At 41.0% G+C, this 21,403-nt stretch overlaps 1 protein-coding gene across 5 annotated transcripts in view; it reads right to left on the bottom strand.

Moving 5' to 3' along the window:
• celf5a (cugbp, Elav-like family member 5a) overlaps positions 1–21,403 on the bottom strand; it is a 324,659-nt gene that overhangs the window by 38,275 nt on the left and 264,981 nt on the right. For 2 of the 5 annotated variants that reach the window (XM_061778627.1, XM_061778628.1), the window contains exons 7-8: positions 15,756–15,902; positions 1,078–1,246 (exon numbers count right to left, since the gene is read on the bottom strand). In XM_061778627.1, coding sequence (XP_061634611.1) covers positions 1,078–1,246; positions 15,756–15,902 — 316 coding nt within the window. The remainder of the gene's footprint in view (positions 1–1,077; positions 1,247–15,755; positions 15,903–21,403) is intronic. The other 3 variants (XM_061778631.1, XM_061778632.1, XM_061778629.1) reach the window with 2 other exon arrangements.

The raw sequence follows: 21,403 nt of genomic DNA, 5'->3' as shown, positions 1-21,403 counted from the left end.
TACACATTGTTATTGTCACTGTGACTTAAAATAAATAATTATACATTGTAGAAATAAAACATTTGCCTACGGCACGGTGGGCGACTGGTTAGCAGATCCGTCCTCGCCTGTGTGAAGTTTGCATGTTCTCCCCGTGCCCGTGTGGGTTTTCTCCGGGTGCTCCGGTATCCCAAAAACATGCATGGTAGGTTAATTGAAGACTCTAAATTGCCCATAGGTGTGACTGGTTGTTTGTTTATATGTGCCCTGCGTTTGGCTGGTGACCAGTACAGGGTGTACCCTGCCTCTCATCCAAAGATAGCCGGGATAGGATCCAGCACGCCCGCGACCCTGGAGAGGATAAGCGGAACGGAAAATGAATGGATGGAAACCTTTGCCTAGTTTTTGATGAAGACTCGAGCCTACTATACAACTGTATTTTAATGTTCATTATAGTGGTACTTGGAGAGCTAATTATTTTTTTAGGTGGTACTTGGTTTAAAAAGAAATTGTAACTGTAATACGACTGATGAGCTTCACGTGAAGGTTTATGTTACATAAGTGACTGAATACAGTCGTGTGTAACAGCTTCATGTTTGCGTACAGTACATGCTAGATGCTTCGTGTTGATGCTTTACTAATTATTATTTGTCTGTGTTGTTACAGATAACAGCAGATCAATCAAACATTATACCATGTGTGACTGTTCTTAAATTACTGGAGACATCATACAACCCTCTTTTTTCGGTTTAAGTGTGTTGCCACCATTTTCGTTGCATTGATAGCCAAAGCCACATTCCCTTTTTTAGGGATTACATCAATTATTATTTATATTTATTATATAATTTGAGTCCCCTGTTCACATGAAGTCCCCTGTTTGCGAATGTGTAATGACACCGATTTCACAAGTACTCATGCAAACACACAAACTAAGCAGTTCCTTGTTTATCAGCCAAAATGTTCCTGCAAAGAAAAATGACCATATAATAAAGATGGGATTCCAAAGTTGGTGTTGCCCTGAGATAGAAATCATTTGCAAGAACACAAACACGCACAAACACGGGGACCCAACGAGAAGGAATAAAACGGAGTGCTCACCCAAGGCTTGATGAAACTCACCCGACACCGGGGTCATGGGGGTGGGTGGCAGGCTGTTGATGTTGAGTGCCCCCATCTGGTGGATCTGTGTGGCCGGGAAGGCGGCCACACTCGGCGTCAGGTAACCGCCATGGCTCGCCGCCATGATGGCCGCCTGCTGCTGCATGAGCTAAAGAAGAGGGCCACGGAGGACCGGGGATTAGGGTGCCCAGGTGAGAGGAGGACAGATGGTAATGGGGAAAATATAGTACGTGGGGAAGGACGGGAGGGATGGATGTGTGTGTTTAGGTTGATGGATGGCGAGTGGAGGGGAAATGGAAAGTGGAGCAGAGTTGAAGAAAGGGAAGAAGGAAGAAAAGAGAAGCCTGTCAGCCTATGTTTAGTGCATCTGTCTGGGCTGGCAGCAGGAAGCCTGTCACCAGCTGCTCTCACGCTCATACAAATCAAGACGTTGACATGTGCACATTATCTGTGCACTCAGGGAACAGGCAAAGTTTGCAAAGGAGTTGCAGTGTGATCTCCTTGGAAACTTGTTGCAATGTGCTCTGCTTAGAAACTTCACCACAACACACTATTATACAGTGAATCCTTGCATATTCGCGGTTCGACATTTGCAGATTTTTGGGTGAAACTGCTCCTCCTAGTTCTCTAGTGCTAGCTCGCTAGTGCTAGCTCGCTAGTTCGCGGACTAGCAAACGTAATGGTTAAATTTCCATTAAGCGTCTCTGTTGTGTGAATCTTGGCCAAGACCCTCTAGTATTGGATAGAGCAAACCCCGGTCTGCCGCCGGTCCACGAGCAGCTAATAAGTACTAGCCTAGCCGCTAGTAGCAGGGCTTTTTGCAGTGAAGTTGTCCAACAGAGACACAAGCCCAAATAACGCAAAACATTTTAGTTTAATTTTTCATGTTGTAGGCATAGCTTGATGGATAACTGCACGACTCAGTGCTGATACAAATGGGCCAAACAATTATAAATAAGTTACTCACAATTCCGGCGACTTTGGTGCAATTTTAAGGCGCAACTTTTTTGGCCTCTTTGTACAGCGCCTATTTGTTCAAATATGAACACACAAAAAGATACTGCTCATTACCTCACATTACAGGGTGAGTTGACTGACAAATGAAAAGAGGAGCTGTGGGGCCTATCTGCGACCAAAACAAAGGTGCTGCCGATGATGTCCCTTCTAGGTCTCACACAGTAAGGCCATGTCCACACGGAAATGGAGCCAATCTATTTGTTTTTCGATTTTTATAAGAAGCCCGTGCGAAATAAACTTACTAACAGCAATGGCGGGGAATGCTAGGCGAGCAAGGAAGGAGACATTTGTACGGACCATGAGGTTGAACGACTGCTTTGGAACGAAAGCCCTAATCACTGCCAAGGACAAGAACACCTGACACGGTGTTCCACAGTTGTGTTGTTGTTAGCGGTGTTAGCGCACGTTCACATGTGAACTGGGACTACCAGGTCATCATCTCAGGAAAGATGCGTATGTGTTGTAGACGTGAAAAAGCAAGGGCAGTGTTTTCAAATGTATTCACTCTGGCACCCGGTTACAAATTTGATTGTATTTTGGCTCCGAAAACGCTGGTCCCATGTGGACTAATAAGAAAAATTATTTCATTTAAAAAAATAAAATAAAATACACTTTAACTCATTTGTACTGTATGTGAATGGGATCTAAGATAACTGAATTTCCCAAACGACTGTTCCAACATTAATGTTTATTGTTACATATGCAGAAAGCAACTGAAGTAAATTTAACACACGTTAGGAGATGGGCAACATTCAGGACATTAGTTGTGGTGGGCCTTCTGTAACTAGTCAGAGAATTGGGTAAACGTGAAGCTAGCATTAGCTGCGGAGGTAGGCCTTCAGCAGGTGGTTTGCATGATGACTGTATAGCCTGCGTGCTAATATATTGAAGGGGTGGGGACGCAGGTTATTACCATACAGGGCAGCGGTGCATGCAAGCATATGAATAAACACTGTGGGCTACATTTTGATGGAAGCTGCGTTCATCTCATGCTAAGCAGAAATGCAGAGTGAAGGAAGGCCTATTGATTTTCATCTCCGAGAGGGGTGGGGGAGTTGTCCGGCGGGTGGAAATTGACTGCAGTTTTTGTGACACATCCACTAAATTACTAACATGCTCTGGATTGTGAGTTGCTAGTTATGCCTGCTTAAAAACACACTTTTATTGATTGGTGCCTGGATTCAGGGACATCTCAAGAGGAACAAGATGCTCTGCACTCGTCAGAAAAACACATCTCTGCTTGGCAAAAATTGGGAGAAACTATTGACTTTGCAGAGCCAATTTTTATATTTTAGGCAACTCATAGCAAAGAAAAAGGTACAGCTTGTACAGTCAGAACTTTACATCATGGGCTTGACATTTAGATTAATTAGTTTAATTTTTGGCCTGCTTGGCTGCCATTCTATGGCCATGGTCCAGAACTAACTTGTCGAAGGAGAAATCTAACTCCATCGCCACCGTCGCAAATGCTAATGATGATATTGCGAGAAGAGAGGAGGAACTGAGCGACCGCTTGCCGTAGCTATATTTGCATGGCGGACCCTGCGATAATGGTAGTGATGTGGTGGGGGAAAAGCCAATTATTTTCTCTCAGTGCTGCTGTCAGGTAAAGTGAAAGCGGCTGTCCCGCTGCAGAATCCCCACCCCAGTGTCTCATCCATTAGCCGCATGCCCGCTATCTATTAATGCCTTATGTCATTTGCATAATTTTATCAGGGTGGCAAATGGGGATCATCTGTTTCTTTTGCAATAAGATGAATTGAGCCTTTAAAAGGGAGTTACGCTGGAAAAAAAGCAGCAAGGGAACAAAAAATAAACAACCAGGAACTGAATTGAGTTGGCTCAGAAACAAAGAGGTGCATGGTGTGACTGTCCCCCTCCCCACTCCCCCCAAGACCTCTTTGAGGATGACTTGGACTCCATTATGATTGTTTAATACACATTCAAGTCAAGCTGACAAAGCCCACTAAGCTTAGATACAATGAAATACAGGAAAATATTTTTTCAGCATACCTGCAACTTGAATGAGAATGGGCTAAATAAAAATTTACCAGAGGAGCCTTGTGATCAGATAATATTGTCTTTTTGTTGAGACTTGGTGAAGCAGCATGTGGCTCAGTGTAATTTTTGTACTCCGTGTTCCCAGGAGCTGTAAACAACTGTATGTCTGTGATCACCTCAAAGTGGACTAATCATCCAACTCTCTCAGTGAAAGCGAATCAGAAAAACAAGCTTAATTTGTTTCATTTTTTTTTATTTTTTTTATTTTGATGCTGACACTTTGCTAGTTAGCATGTAAAGGTAACAGCTAACTCTGAGCTCACATGACTGTTTGCGTAACTATTTGTGTTCGGGGAGCCACATAACTTAATAATTTAAAGGAAGTCTGCTTGCAGTTCCTTATAAACGTACTTTACTCGGGTCAACCTCCTGAACTCGAGCAAATCAGTTTTTTCAGTTTCTACCAGTACACCACTTGCGCACCACATTTAAAGGGAATGAAAGGAGCCGCTTCAAATGAACTGTGAACACTCCTACACCAGCGCACACTTCCCACTTTTAAATGCGCTTCCTTACACCGGTCCAAAAAATTAACAAAACCGGGTCTAACCCACCTCCTCGCAGAGTTACGCCAGGTCCAAAGCTGGATTTACCCCAGACTTGAAAATAGATCCCTATATCATCGCTCCCTCTTGTGTGGTGTTGCTTAATCAACAACAACAGTAATCATTCTGTTGTATGAATGGCAGCAGGTGGAGACACAGAGGATTGAATTGTTTTGTCTATCACTATAAGTTGCTGGCATTGATAGACGAACAACTATACATCATTTGTAATAAATGAGTAATAATTTTACCACCAATTAAGTTAAACTGGATAATTTTCTTAATGGCACACTACTGTGTTTTGGCATCACTGCTTTACAATGTATGACGTCCAAAAGCCATGTTTTGTCTGACAGGAGGTAAAAAGAAGGGAACAAAAGCCGAACAAGGGGGAACAAAAGGGAGGCGAAGAAAGTTGTCCGGCTTCCAGCAGCATTCATTTACTGTCAGGCATCTGCTTTTTTTTATTGCAACCTTATGGCACCACTCCTCCCGCAGTGCCAGCAGGCAATCACCTCTTTATCACATGGCAATTATCTCACTATAGTGCTGCTCTGTGACTCGCAGCACTGTCACACGTGAACCCGGCGCGCTGCGACCCGGCCAGCCCGGCGCAGGGGGAGAAGACAAAGGGAGGCAAAAGTGGCTGATAAAGGGTGGGGAAACAAGAGAGGGGGGCGGGGTCTGGGGGTCAATGAGGTGTACCAAAAGACTGTGGCAACTCAAGGGCCCAGTTTGTTAACGCCATGCTAGTAATCTAGCACAGAAATATTTTTAATAGCTTTTTTCATTTCTCGTGTACGATGCGTGCACGAGGTGGTGTATTGAATGCCGTTTGAGCACTTATTAGCCTTGAGATCTAGCTTAACGTCCATGTACTAGAAAACACTCTTTGTCCTCACTTGCAAGACAATTCACCACAATGGTAAAGTGACTGTCTTACTAGTAACAATGTTTTTCCACAAAAAGTGCCCTGGATATGAAGGATATTGAATATATGCTCAAATGCCTTTCCATACTAGTCATGCACCGATGTCAACTAATGCAGTTTTGCCTCGCTAGTAACATGTAGTTGTCCTACTAGAGTGCAGAAATGCCATACAGTAGAAGAAGGCAGGAGAGGATTCATTCATTCTACTAGTGCACCCTAGTAGTTCTACTAGTGCGTAGTATTGTCTTACTAGGGAGGACAAAGAGCGTACTAGTCCATGGACTTTGAGCTGGAATGCTCATTGTCCTCACTAGTAACATGTACAGTCGTTGTCCTACTTGTATGCCAAAGTTGTCTTACTCGTGTGTAGAAATGAAGAAATGAAATAAAAAAAGAAGGCAGGCAGGACTGGACTAGTAAGACAGTTGTTCTGCTTTGTGGGCTGAATTTTTTTTACTAGTGAGGTCAAAGAGCCGAGCGTACTAGTATGTGGACCTTAAACTGGATATCAAGGATATCGAATAAATGCTCAAATGGCTTCGAGTGCTTAGGGACACCTAAATCAGGTCTCTCTCTCTCTCTCTCTCTCTCTCTCACACGCACGCGCACGCACAAGCTTGTGTGTGTATGTGTGCCTGCATCGTCATTGCTCGCGCGTGTTAAAAAAATCTCCAACAGGGGGAGATGTTGCCTAATGCCAGTTTACAGTCGCCGCCCTCTCCCTCGTCCGCCCACACGCTGTCACTATTAGCAGCCAGTTAAAGCGTCTCCTCTCCTCTCGTTTATCTCGCAAACGCGCTTGCCTTCGAATCGCAAAAACACACGCACGCACACACACACACACACACACGCACTGTAAAAAAAAAAAAAGGCAAGTCATGCCGCAACACAAACTTGGAGGATATGATTTGAAGATAACACAAAAAAAGTGATGAAGGCCAATCATGGTGGGCATAGTATTACTTGTGTAGTATTAATGTGTTCTTAATCAGCCTACCAATGGACAAACATCCATCCATCAATTTTTGATCACGCTTTACTGAGGTCATGGCTCGTGGGCGGGTGAGCTGGAGCTGACTTTGGGCGAGAGGCGAAGTACACCCTGGACTGGTCGACAGTCAATCGCATGACACAGACAAACAAAAAAGGCTTTACAGCAAACCCCCGTTTCTCCCACCCACAAAATATTTAATTTTTTTTTTATTTTTTTTTACCAGTTCCACGAACTTAAACTTATTAAAATGCATTTAAGGAGTACTTCTTCGTGCCAGTTCTCACTATTGCTTGCACAGCTTCCAAAGAGGTCCAGCATGCTTGGTTTAGCTGGTTTAGTTTACAGCAAAACTGACACAAAATAAAATTCAACACTGTGTGTAAATAGTGATTAAATTTATTGAAGGAAAAATAACTATTCAGTTGCCAGGCCCTGTGTGAAAAGTAATGGCTCCCTAAACTAATAACTGGTTGGGCCATCCTCAGCAGCAACAAATGAAATCAAGCGTTTTCTATAACTGGCAATGAGTCTTTCACATCTCTGTGGAGATATTTTGGCCCACTCTTCCTTGTAGAATTGTTTTAATTCTGTAAAAATTGAGGGGTTTCAAGCATCAACAGCCGTTTTAAGGTCATGCCGCTGAACTTCAATTGGATTCATATCTGGACTTTGACTAGGCCACTCCAAAACCTTTATTTTGTTTTTTTAAGCCATTCAGAAGTTGACTTGCTTGTGTGTTTTGGATTGTTATCCTGTTGAGGAACCCAAGTGCACTTCAGCTTGAGGTCACAAAATGATGGCTGAAAATTCTCCTTCAGGATTTTCTGATAAAGCGCAGAATTCATGGTTCCATCAATCACAGCAAGATGTCCAGGTCCTGAAGGAGAAAAGCAGCCCAAGACCCTCACACTACCACCACCATGTTTGACTGTTGGTATGATGTTCTTTTTCTGAGATTCCATGCTACATTTACGCCAGATGTAACGAGACACACACCTTCCAAAAAGCTCAGCTTTCACCTCGTCAGTCCATTTAATATTCTCCCAAAAGTCTAAGGAATCATTCAGATGGTTTTTTTGGTGAGCAGTGGTTCTCGCCTTGGAACTCTGCCACAGACACCTTATTCTTGTGTCATAAACACATATCTTAACTGAGGTAAGGGAGGCCTGCAGTTCTTTAGAAGTTGTCCTTAGGTACTTTGTGGCCTCCTGGATGAGTCATTGCTGTTCTCTTGGGGTAATCTTTGTAGGCTGGCCACTCCTGGGATTTTCACCACTGTTCAATATTTTCTCCATGTGAGGATAATGGCTCTCCCTATGGTTCGCTGGAATCCTAAAGCTTTAGAAATGGCTTTTATAACCCTTTTCAAACTGATAATGTCAATTACTTTATTTCTCGACTATTCTGCAATTTCTTTGGATCGTTTCTTTCAATAATGTTTGTTTTTTAGATCTTTTGTCCCACTTTCATTTTGTTGGGACATATTCTGTTTAAGTGATTTCTTGACACGTCTGGAGGTAATCAGGCTTGGGTGTGATCAGTGAAAATTAACCAAAAATTGTGATTAGCCACAATTAATTCATGATTTAATAAGGCGGGTAATTACTTTTTCCACACAGGAACAGGAAAGCACGCAACTCTAAATTCATACTTGCCTGTATACTGTAAAAAAGCCCTCAAAAAATGATTGCTTAAAAATCCAAGATTCTGTATGGCTGGGTACACTGTACTAATGCCACCAATCCCTATAAAATGCCACTAGGTATGTGACAGTGTCTTGTGTAGCAATCAATGTAATGAACATTGAAAAATACCAAGTGTTGTTTTTACTGTTTTAATTCCTATCTTCATTGGGGTTGTAGGTGAGCAGGAGCCTATCCTTTGGGTGAGAGCCGCGGTACTCCCTGGAATGGCCGCCACTCAATCACAGGGCACATATAGACAAACGACCAGTCACATTCATACCTATGGGCAATTTAGAGTCCAATCGGTATAGAAAATTGATAGATTCTTGTCAAGTTTGAGAGCAGCTGTTATGTTAGTCAGATAGTCACCTTTTCTACGGCTTCCTGTGCGTCTGCTCTGTTGAACCTCTTCTCTTTCTTGCAAGGAATAAACAAGAAAGACAACTATTGGGATTCTTTATTGTTTATTACAGTAATCTAGAAAATATTGCCACAACACGGTCTAACCACTATAGCTCAATACGAATGCTGCATGGAAACACGGTCGGTCTTGCTCACCACCTTTCCTGCTCGTGTTTTATGAAATCACCTTTTCGCAAATGGAATGTCTCCTGTCATAGATTGCCAGCGTCTGCGTCCATCACGACATTTCTCATTTTGGTCAGTGTTGCACTCTCATCGTCTCTCCTCTCTCCCCTCGCCACCACATACACACAAAACCCTCCTCCCATGCCGAGCCGCCTCCTCCTGGTTTGACTAAAATCCAATTTACTGGCTGTCAACTCAACTCTATAATACCATCCACAGCTGTAGTGGCGAGGTAGCTCTTTACTGTACTCTCTGGTTACAGCTATATAGACCAGCTCTCCCGACCGCTGCACTCCATATGTGCTCCCCACCCCCCTTTTTTTTTTTTTGGCCAGTATGTATGGAGAGCGGGGCGAACACATAGTGTGCCTTTGGAGATAAAGAAGGCCTTTCAGTGTCAGAGAGTTCTCTTCTTCGGGGAGTAAGTACGCTTTATTGCGCCCGTAAAGACACATCCGTCGTATCACTTCGGCACTTTCCCCCGGTGGCGATGGGGGAATTGCTGTGCCCGCATGCAGCCGCCGCCGATGGCTAATCATCGCTACATAGTGGAAGCTGGACTCTTACACTAAATTTAGCGACATTACGAAATTCCATACTAGCATGAGTCGCTGTTTGTAAAGAGTCTTAAAGGCTACAGAGACATCATGCAAAATTGACATTTTAATGGCTTTTATGCAAAGAAAAGGACAGGGCGCTGCCGCAAACACCGAAAGAAAAAAAAAAAAAGCTTGAAGTAATTGACGTGACGGCCCACCAAAAATATTTGTAAGTGCCTACACAAGTTATTCCCAAAGTGTGATAAAAGTGAGGGCTCGCTCTACTGGTATGCGAAAGAACCAGTACCCAGTTAGATTTTAGTTGTATTTAACATTTAAGTACAATACATTTGCATTTGATCTTTTATAACTGTTTTTTTTAATCAAACATGTATTTAGGTATTATTTTTATGTATAATACATTTTAATCAAATCATTATTTAAGTACAGTTTTATTATTTTCCTATATTTATGTGACAAAACAACCATTGGAACATTAAACATCTACAATGTCTTTTTTTTAAACAAAATGTCACCACAAAGCCTTGCAAGATGACAATATCAAATGTTTAGGCTTCGTTTGTGTTTACGTATATCATATCATGTTTGGATGAAAAAATGATATGCATCCATACAACTGGTGTCCGACGACAACGGCCACAAAGAAAACAAAATTTTTAGCAAGTTTGGCTTAAAACAATTTTGTCATCAAACCGTAGTCATACTCGTTAGCGTAGCATACACGGGAAGTCCACTAACTTGTTTTACGGTTATTGGTTTATTAGCAGGATTATGGAAAAGCTGCTGAATCAATTTCTATGTACAGTGGGTACGGAAAGTTTTCAGACCACCTTAAATTTGTCACTCTTTGTTATATTCCAGCCATTTGTTAAAATGTATTAAAAAAGAAAAACTGAAATATCACACAGCCATAAGTATTCAGACCCTTTGCTGTGACACTCAAATGTCCATGTCTTCTGATCATCCTTAAAATGTTTCTACACCTTCATTGGAGTCCAGCTGTGTTTGATTATACTGATTGGACTTGATTAGGAAAGCCACACACCTGACTATATAAGACCTTACAGCTCACAGTGCATGTCAGAGCAAATGAGAATCATGAGGTCAAAGTAACTGCCTGAAGAGCTCAGAGACAGAATTGTGGCAAGGCACAGATCTGGCCAAGGTTACAAAAAAATTTCCGCTGCACTTAAGGTTCCTAAGAGCACAGTGGCCTCCGTAATTCTGAAATGGAAGATCAGAACCCTTCCTAGAGCTGGCCGTCCGGCCAAACTGAGTAATTGGGGAGAAGAGCCTTGGCGAGAGAGGCAAAGAAGAACCCAAAGATCACTGTGGCTGAGCTCCAGAGATGCAGTCGGGAGATGGGAGAAAGTTCTAGAAAGTCAATCATCACTGCAGCCCTCCACCAGTCGGGGCTTTATGGCAGAGTGGCCTGACGGAAGCCTCTCCTGCAAGACACATGAAACCCTGCAACAAACACCTGTAGGACTCCAAGATGGTGAGAAATAAGATTCTCTGGTCTGATGAGACCAAGATAGAAATTGTTGGCCTTAATTCTAAGTGGCATGTGTGGAGAATACCAGGCACTGGTCGTCACCTGTCCAATACAGTCCCTACAGTGAAGCATGGTGGTGGCAGCATCATGCTGTGGGTGTGTTTTTCAGCTCCAGGGACAGGGAGACTGGTTGCAATTGAAGAAAAGATGAATGCGGCCAAGTACAGGGATATCTGGGCGAAAACCTTCTCCAGAGTGCTCAGAACCTCAGACTGGGCCGAAGGTTCACCTTCAAACAAAACAATGACCCTAAGCACACAGCTAAAATACTGAAGGAGTGGCTTCAGAACAACTCCATGACTGTTTTTGAATGGCCCAGCCAGAGTCTTGACTTAAACCCAATTGAGCATCTCTGGAAAGACCTGAAAATGGCTGCCCACCAACGTTCACCATAAAGCCTGACAGACCTGGCGAGGATCTGCAAGGAGGAATGGCAGAGGATCCCCAAATCCAGGTGTGAAAAACTGCACCATTCCCAAAAAGAGTCATGGCTGTATTAGCTCAAAAGGGTGCTTCTACTAAATACTGAGCAAAGGGTTTGAATACGTATGGCTGTGTGGTATTTCATCCATCCATCCATTTTCTGAGCTGCTTATCCTCACAAGGGTCGCGGGAGTGCTGGAGCCTATCCCAGCTATCATCGGACACGAGGCGGGGTACACCCTGAACTGGTACCCAGCCAATCGCAGGGCACATATAAACAAACAACCATTCGCACTCACGTTCACACCTACGGGAAATTTAGTGTTCAATTAACCTGCCATACATGTTTTTGGGATGTGGGAGGAAACGGGAGTGCCCGGAGAAAACCCACGCAGGCACGGGGAGAATATGCTAACTCCACACAGGCGGAACTGTGAGGCAGACGCTCTAACCAGTCGTCACCGTGCCGCCTGTGATATTTCAGTTTTTCTTTTTTAATAAATCTGCAAAAGTTTCAGCTATTCCGTTTTTTTTCTGTCAATATGGGGTTCTGTGTGTACATTAATGAGGAAAAAAATGAACTTAAAGGATTTTAGCAAATGGCTGCAATATAAAAGAGTGAAACATTTAAGGGGGTCTGAATACTTTCCGTACCCACTGTAACTTTGTGGAGTGGTGGGAAATGGGCATGTTTATGCAAAACTAAATTAATGTGTCGATCCATTTTCCTTAAATTTTCAATGAATAATGCATGGGTTTTAATGACCAAAATTATTGACATACATGAGTTGGGTTTACAAATTGGTAGTGATCCAAATTAGGGTGCTCATCTTTTATTTTATTTTATTTTTTTTACAAATCTGCGTCAAATGAATTAAATCATAACTCAGCTTTCTCGCATCATCCTGCTTCCCTGCCGTAGTAAATAAGAGTCATGGTCCAAACTGAGACCCTCCCTTTAACCATTTGCATGTTGTTACATTTCCTAGGATAAAAAAAGATGTGCATTTCATGAATAGCAATGAAGGTGAGAGTTTTACTGTAGAAAAGACATGGCCTCTCAATTATTCCAGGATAGCCCATTTGCACATTGTGAACCAGGCCCCCGCGGTGCTAGTATGAAATGAAATGAGGACAATGGATAGCCCCCTTGAGACCTCACCTATCGTTTACATTTCCTTTATAGCCAAACAAGTTGTCTGCTTGCTTCCCTATATATATAAAACTCTGCTTTCGTTGATGGGCTTTTTAGAAAGTGTGGCACAGATGAGGCCAGGATTGTTGTCGTGACATTAAATGGAGAACAGCAATTACCGTAAGTGACGGAGTAATGAAAGGTATTATTCATCATAAGAAAATGGTAATATTAGCCCTATTACAATGTCACTGAATGTGTTTTAATACATTTTAACCTTGTTGAGTGATGTCTAATATTTGTTCATGTAAAAGGCATCACAGTAAAATCATTCATTTAAGCCCTGACTTCCCTTCTGTCTGTCTGCTGCGTCACTGGCTGGCATTTCTGTCACTGTAGATAATCCATTGATCATAAAAACAACACTGCTGACTGGTCCTGAAGCCACTCAGTGGTCATTATTATATACAGCTGCAAGGAATAGGATGACCAGTTTAGCCAGTGGTACCACACGATGCCTGGAAGGTTTTTGTTATTTATTGTTTTTAGGTGTTTTTGTGCTAAAAGTGGGGATTGAAATAAAGTTGATAAGATGATTCTGATTCTGAAATACTGCTTCTCCAAGTCTAAATGTAAATACATAACCTGATCGATCACATGTAGCAGTTTGTTGCGGTAAATTTACATTACATTGTGTCAAGCATTATAATTCAGAGGAAGTAACTTTGTCATATACAGAAATATACAGAAAGAAATATAATGTACCAAATGTTCACAGGCATGCCTTCTTTATCCTCTGCAAAAATTTATTAATATTTCATAACTTTCTTGAGTTATGAGTTTAATTTGTTTTGTGACCACGCCTGTAACTGAAAACACTCGTATCTTAAATCATTTTTCCTATTGAAATGAATGGAAGTGCCATTTATCTGTTCCAGCCTCCCAAAAAACACAACAAAAATGTTTGTAATGTGTTTTTTAATGAGAAAAATAGCTCTCTATAACACTGTACTTTATAAAACATAGAGTGACATTGACAAATTAAAATTATATTACTGGGTATCAACTCAACTCTATAATCCCATCCATAGCTGTAGTGGCGAGGTAGCCCTTTACTGTACTCTCTGGTTACAACTATATACACCAGCTCTCCCCACCGCTGCACTCCATACGTGCGGGGCGAAAGCGTACTGTGGCTTTGGAGATAAAGAAGGCCTTTTTGTGCTTCATTTCAGTAGATATTATGCTTCTCCTTATGGTGTGTGTGCCTTACCCAACTGAGGGCAGTATAATGCATACATACTGTACATGGAGTCGATCTCAGCTATGCAGTAAGCCACAGTAATATTAATACATTTTTGCAGAGGATAAAGAAGGCATGCCTGTGAACATTTGGTACATTATATTTCTACATGTCTCCCTCCACCATTTGTGTCCTAACATCCGTTGCTTAAAGGGTTACGAAGCCCCATTTCTTTTTTAAAGGAAACCGCTTATTGGAGGTATATCCCCGAGGTATAACTCCGCTTATTCAAGAATCTTTTTTAAAAGAAACTATAATGGGCGTCAGTTATTCACGAATTTTCGCTATTTGGTCAGGCCCAGTCCCTTTCGTTCGTGAATAGTGGGGGTAAACATCCTTGACATCAATAATGTCTCCATTTATCAGCAAAACCCTTGAAGACCCCTTGTACTGTCTCCACAAGGGGGCGCACCCCCCACCCAAAAAATACCCCCCCCCAAAAAAAAAAATAAAAAACTAAATAAAAAAACACCATTGATTTACATATCATGATGCCAATTGAAAACCATTACACATTTTTGCGGGGGAATGTTGCTGAACTTAAATGATAGAGGTGACACATCCATAAAAAAACAAAAACAAAACAAAACAAAAAACATTCTTGAGTGTAAAAAGAAGTAAACCACTCAACCCCTCCCACAACTTTGTGGGAAAAAGGTTCATGTTTTATTGTTAAATCCTGTTAGTAAAAAAGTCATTGAAGTTAATTATGGTACAGAGTTCGCTTCTAAAAAAAAAAAACATTGGCTTCATTCGTGACACAAGAGAAAATAATGCATTTCACCTCACACCTAGTTGTTAAAACAAGTTGTGATCCGCTTCATTAAATCATCATTTCGGAAAAACAGCCAACTTTTATTTTGCGGAGCAAACACGAAGGGGGCGACATTAGCATTCCTTACGAGTTGTCTTTCCGGCCGCCCTGATAAATGAAGCCAAGTATTCCCTTTTCCTTTTAGTTGGCGTTTGCACTTCAACATTCCTGAGGGAAATGTCAGAGTGTGTAGCTGCTAAACGCTCCGATGTATTCATCCACCAGCTCGTCAGCCTGACTAATAATGTGTGGCTGTATTTCAGGGATTTTGAGTGGAAAAACTGCTTTTTTCTCCTCCCATGTGGTTTAATTCGGAAAGGACTATGAAAATGAAAAAAAAAAATTATGAAATTGGACAGCCTCGTAGTGAAATAAGACCTCTTCAAAACATGGATAAAAATCAGATATGAATCAGATAATTCAGATCACTGAATAATAAACCTGTTGACCAATTTCTTTGGTTGCTTTTGGGGGAAGATTTTGAAAACAATATCTGGGGGTTGCTATGGGGAGTATGGGAAATTTGTCCTAACACTAATAACGCCAAAGACGCAATTTCAAAAGGGCTTTTGCACTGTTCTGTGGCCGAATAATTCACAGATTGATAAATTACTAACACTCAACTTTAGATTTTTCTGGCAAAACTGTTCAAAACACATCCATTCAAATTACATTATGAAGTCTATCTCAGTGATTCTCCAAGTGTGGTAGGCGTATCACTAGTGATACACTAAACAATCACTGAATTAAATGTTCAAACAGTGCGTAATGTTACAGTAGTTTAAACTTAGCAGTACAGTTAACTTATATACAATAAATTTGCATTTAATGTTTTAGAACTGTTTGTTTTACTTGTGGTGACTGTAGGTCCACACATCCACATCCATTGCAATCTATAAATAATTTTCAGTACACCAACATCTTGATCTTGTGCCTTTTGCACTTTCCTTTCTATATGCGCCAACTGCTTGATGCCACGACAGCTGATGTGTGTGTGTGTGTGTGTGTAAAGAGGAACACGAGGAACACCTCTTTTTCCGACTCACCGCATGTGCGTAAGAGCTGTAGGTGCTGAAGGGAAGGGCAATGGCAGGGTTGAAGATGCCAAACTGGCCGACCATCTGCTGCATGCGTCTGATGGTGCGCTCCTTGTCTGTGTCGGCGAACTTGACCACCAGGCTGGATGACGCGCCCTGAACGGATGGCGGTGGAAAGAGAGGGTCAAAGGTTAAAGGTCCGATTGGTACACGGTCTTTGTCAGCGCTCTTCCTGGCCTAAATCTTTTCAGGACTGAAATGACTGAGGTACTGAAGTAAGGTTGGATAGGTACATGCTTTTGCAGTAATTTTAAATTTGTATTTGTGTTACGGTCTTTTATTTTCATTCAGGAATTATTTTGATCTCGGCTGCAACATAATCTGAACAGATGAATGGTAATCCAGAAGATATTTTTAAGAACAATTTCTGAGTTTGTCAGAAATGAACCATCTGCACCTCTTTTTTTTTTTTTTTTTTTTAGACAGAATTAAATATGACCTTTTCATAAGATAAATATCTTCCATTCCTGCCTGTTCATGCCTAAATACTGTACATCAACAATAAGTGAAATCTTTTCAAAGCCTCTTTGCGTTCTCATCTGATTTACATTCGTACCTAACTAGACTGGAGCAATTTTCATCTACCCTTCTGCCGAACATCTTATCATCATCTTAATATTACATTTAGAGGTCCAAAACCTAAATGTGTCTCTGAGATCTATATCATTTTACTCAGCCTTTAAAACGTAATCTAATCTTGTCTCGAGTCTTCACATTGGTTACTTAACTTCTCTCATCGTCATGAAATCGTGCATTCATGTCTTCTTTACATAGTGTTTCTATCTGAAATGTATGTGCTTTTGTTTTTCTACATGTCCTGTGAATTCAGTCGTTTAGATTTGATATGATTTTTTTTACGGGAGTGGACTCCTCTACAAGTCCTCTCGGATTCGTTCCCTCCTTGCACTCTTTTTAAATTGTGATAAATAAATAAACAAAAGTCACAATTTAGACAAGTCTTATTCACCATGGTGCACACAGAGATAATCAGACTAATTTTGAGTCTAACCCCCCGCTTCCGACCAAAGTCAGTAAAATGATGCTGACAGATAAGTCTGTGGTGTGAGGTGTGTTAACTAATTTCCCACCCTCCCATATCTACTAGCTCTAGCTCCCTATCTAATAGAAAAACAGCTGAAAATGAAAACTAAATAAACATTATTGATATTTATGGACAGAAAGACGGATGCTGAACGCCCGCCAATGAGGGCACGAACTCTAGCTTGCCGGACTTCAGAAATGGAGGAACAACTGCTTGAACTGTATGTTTGTGTAGTGTGTCCTTCAAGTCATTCACCATCATAGAAAAAACAAGCAGAAGAGTTGGTGGTTGGTTTTGCTCGAATGAAAAATGGGTGAGTTCAAACTAAAGGCGCTAGGTCATCATTTCCCAACCTCCACAGAACTCAGTCACAATATTCGACGTTAGAAAAATCTCACGTGAACCACCAAACAAAAATGGCAGAAAAAGCTTCCAGACCGAAATAATGATGATCTTTTCTCAATTTACTATAAATATTCACTTTTTGGTGTGAAATCCGGGTGGATACACAGGTTAATTACACCTTCTGCCATCTAATGGAAGAACATTTTATTGCTCTGCCTGTCACTCTACATCTCTGGCATAGATAGATGAACAAAAAAAAAAAAAAAAAAATTTTTTAAATGCAGTAATTGTAGGATATAAAATGTAATTTTCAGAATAATTAAGTGACATCAGAGAAGTTTCTGGTGGCACACCTGATGATTTCACACAGTACAATTCAATTAAATTTAAAATAAAATGTACCTACATACAATTGAAATGAATGGAATACTGTTCATCAGTGTTTGAAAGCTGAAATGTTGATCTTTTGCCTCACATACAACTTTTGATGTTTTTGCCAAATGTAGAGGAATATGTACAGCTATATTATGACATTTCGTCCTCTACGTTTTAATCTTCTCTCAGCGGCTGGCCATGTCTTATCCACACTTTGTTGTCGTCGTCACCATTCAGCAGCGGGAAATAACAGACCCAGCAGGTGCGCTGACCACACACCCTTCATTAAGAATCCTCAAAAGATTTAGCGCTACAGTTGACCTTTTGTGCGCTCCGCCTCTTCGGTGCGCCGCGCCCCTATTGTGGCCAATCGATGCACATAAAAGGCCGAAATATTACTCTGATCCGACGGTGTGAAAGGTTGTGTGTCACTCACAATTAGATGCCCCCCCTCTGAAATTGGTGCAAGGTTGCCAATAGCGTCAATCACAGTGGTGAATGAGGTGTGATGCTCACTGGATGCAGCATTTTTATTTTTTTGGAACGATAAAGTAGCAGTCCTCAGTTTACGATGGAGATCTGTTCGTCACCACCTTCTTCTCCCCACCATGTTAGTGCATCAGAAGTCATAGTAATTTGATGGGCTCGTTAGTGCCCGCTATCTGCTGTCGTCATAAACCACACCCCTATTTACCTAAACGATAACGGCGAAGATATTTGTGAGAAGTTGTGAGAGATGGCCCCAAAACTTTTATAATTTTGATCCCATTTTCAAAAGGTTGGGATCATTGGAAAATTGTTAAAATACATAGGAATAAATCGCAGTGAAGAGGCATTGGTAGTTGATAAACGTCATGAAATTAGGATTGGAAGCGATAGTAATTCTGAGTCAAGTCTTTAGCAAATTCCCGGTCTCAATTATTATCTTTACGTTTTTTATAAATTACTGTAGTCATACGTTGTCCATCTTGGTTAAGAGATGTGCGTTGGAGGTCTGAGGAGGTTCGAGATTTTTTCGCAGAGTACGCACAAATTCAAGTACGAACATATTGATGAATTGCAGATTTGTGTGTCAAATGTGCGTATGCATTGATTTAATAGAAACAAAGTGTTGGCTTAATAAAAGTATGAAATTGACCCACACGTTGCAACCATATCTGCACATGGCTCAAACAACTGCAGCGGACATCATACGGCAACAACAGTGGGACAAACTACTATGTGCTGCTAAGATTGGAGACCCCAATGTACAGTAGTTACTATATCAGCTAACAGCGAGCCTTGCTTCTCCTCTCTTCTTCTTCTTCTACTATTTCTTCTTCTTTGTTTTTTTTCCAACTGTTTACAATTTATTGTATACCTCCCATAGCCAGCTCTCTGGTTTTCATGTTGGTTTCACCTCTAACTAGAATAAATGTAGTCTTTACAAGCCAAAACTGAAACTAAGATTGACTTAGCTCTCATATGAAACTGTAATCACAATACTGGGGAACATTTTTTCATTTAATTATTGTTATTATTTTTCTAAAACATTTAGCACTATACAGGACTATTTCAATATCCAGTACGACTACAACATGGTGGTAAATATAACTGTGGAGGAGGAAGTAGTAAACATGCTACAACTATTTGAGTCTATAACACAACACATTATGACCACTCTCACCCAATACCAAGGTTAATTTTGACACCCTTGTACACTGGCACGCTTTATCCATTGTGTCTGTCCGGCCCTTTAGTGTCTGCGTCATTAACTTTATTGTGAAGTTTAACAGTGGCAGCGTTCGGCAAAGGCCAGCGTCGCACCGGAATACGTCGAAGTCAATGATTTGAGCTCCTTCCCATTGGAAACATACAACTGCTACATTTGTAGTCGGCGACTTGAAACATGAATTGGAAATAACATTGGGTAAAGAACCACATTCTGCTTGCACCTTGTATATAGACAAAGACAGTATTAAGTTATCTGAGCACATGTAGCAGCCTCTCCTGGTAATTTTAATTACATGTGCAAAGGTCAATTTTTCAAAGTAGAAGAAGGCAGGTCATTTTGGATCAGCTACTATATATTTTATTATTTTAAATGGTTCTCTTTTTTTTAATTCTACAGCAGAAATGCTTATATTTATGGTAACCTTTCACAGACATACACGCACACACGTTTTTTTGTTAATACATTTTTCCCTTACATACAAAAGTATGTAAATAAATACGGCTACTAGTTAATACAATTTTAGATTTTAATATGTCTCAGGCTTAGCTTAAGGCATGTGAACTTTTAAGCAAAAATCTCATTACATTTTTAACCTGCTTTGTGTGACCAGGGAGGTAAACAATGTATTCTCCATCAATGTTCATCAATGAAAGAGAATTCTAGTCTAAGGGGGCACCCTTAGACTCCATAAAGTAATTTAATAGGGCAATCAAACAGCACTTTCAATCTGTATTACAACACACCAGTACCTTGCACAAGCACTTTATTATTCATCGGGGCAAATGGAATATAGCAGCACTTGCACTTTATTTTACTACAAAATAGGACTATTGCAATACACTTGAACTTTCACTTTGCAATTACTACTACACTACATGACTAAATACTCTGCCTCCTAACATCTGCGATTACTCATCAGAATTTGTAAAAGCCATCTGATGTATTTTATTATGATAGCAATATTGGGAAACACAAAGCCGTTTTGATCATGTTCTTGCAAGAAGAGATATTGCATAGAGCAGACGTGGAATGCAGTATACAAGGTCTGACTACCGTGGCAGCTGCTGTCACACTTATCTGAGCACAGAAATGTTTACGTTAGCACCCCTTCAATAGAAATGACAATAGGTTTTATAATTATTTTATTTACTTTTACTTTTTATTACTTTATCTCACTTAATACCATCCTAAAGAGTTGTGTTTTTAGGTTGTTTGATCCCTAAAAGAAGAGGGGAGGTTGTACAGTGAAAACAAACATAATGCAGTAGTATTCAAGGTTTATTCACTCAGGCAGCAGCTGCTATCACGCTTAAACACAAGCCCCCCCCCCCGATCACAAACATGCAGTTGTTATATGGAAACTGATGCCCATCACAGATACATTCGTAGACACATTGAGTCCCGGAAATAAATAAGCCATATATATGCATCGAGTGATGCTTATTTACAAACTACACATATTGTCTGTAGCAAAAATGCTTTCAATCCTACCTGACTCACACATGTTATCCATAACAAAATGCCCAGTGGCCCCTGAATAGCACCAATGTATTCATCACAACTTCTGCGAGCAGGAAAATAAGATCAGTCAGGCAGCCTTTGACCCTTTCTCATCGCTGCCTGTGAGAGTGAAACACAGGCAGCCTGACATAGAAATTGTGTGTGCTCGTGCATATTGCAGCCTTCAATGTACTCTCTGCTCTATGTATGCACATACATACATGCACGCACATGCATGCAAGCACACCAACAAGTCGTGTCCACAGTTGTGGGGATGGGAAACCTTCCTGGAGCAATCTGTTTCAGTAAGGATCTCAAAGGCCCACCAAATTTGTTAATCCTGGTGAAAATTTCAGTTTGGTAGGGCTCTGAGGTGTAAATCCCAGAATTATATGTAAAATTACTAAGGAACATGAAATTTGGTAGACATGCTATCATGAGTCTTGAAAATCCTTGACTGCAAAGGATTTTGGGGTAATTTTGACGACAGGAAGTCCTCGAATTTACGAACGAGTTCATTTCCTAGGCTGGCGACGTAACACGATTTTCCGCGTAAGTCGGATTTCACCGTTAAAATCGAAATTTACGGCGAAATACTTCTGTTACGGGTATTGTCCCACG

Source organism: Phyllopteryx taeniolatus, chromosome 7, assembly GCF_024500385.1.
Source record: "Phyllopteryx taeniolatus isolate TA_2022b chromosome 7, UOR_Ptae_1.2, whole genome shotgun sequence".
Lineage (NCBI taxonomy): Eukaryota > Metazoa > Chordata > Actinopteri > Syngnathiformes > Syngnathidae > Phyllopteryx > Phyllopteryx taeniolatus.
Note: the sequence above shows the minus strand (reverse complement) of the source record. Positions and strands in the feature narration are given on the sequence as shown.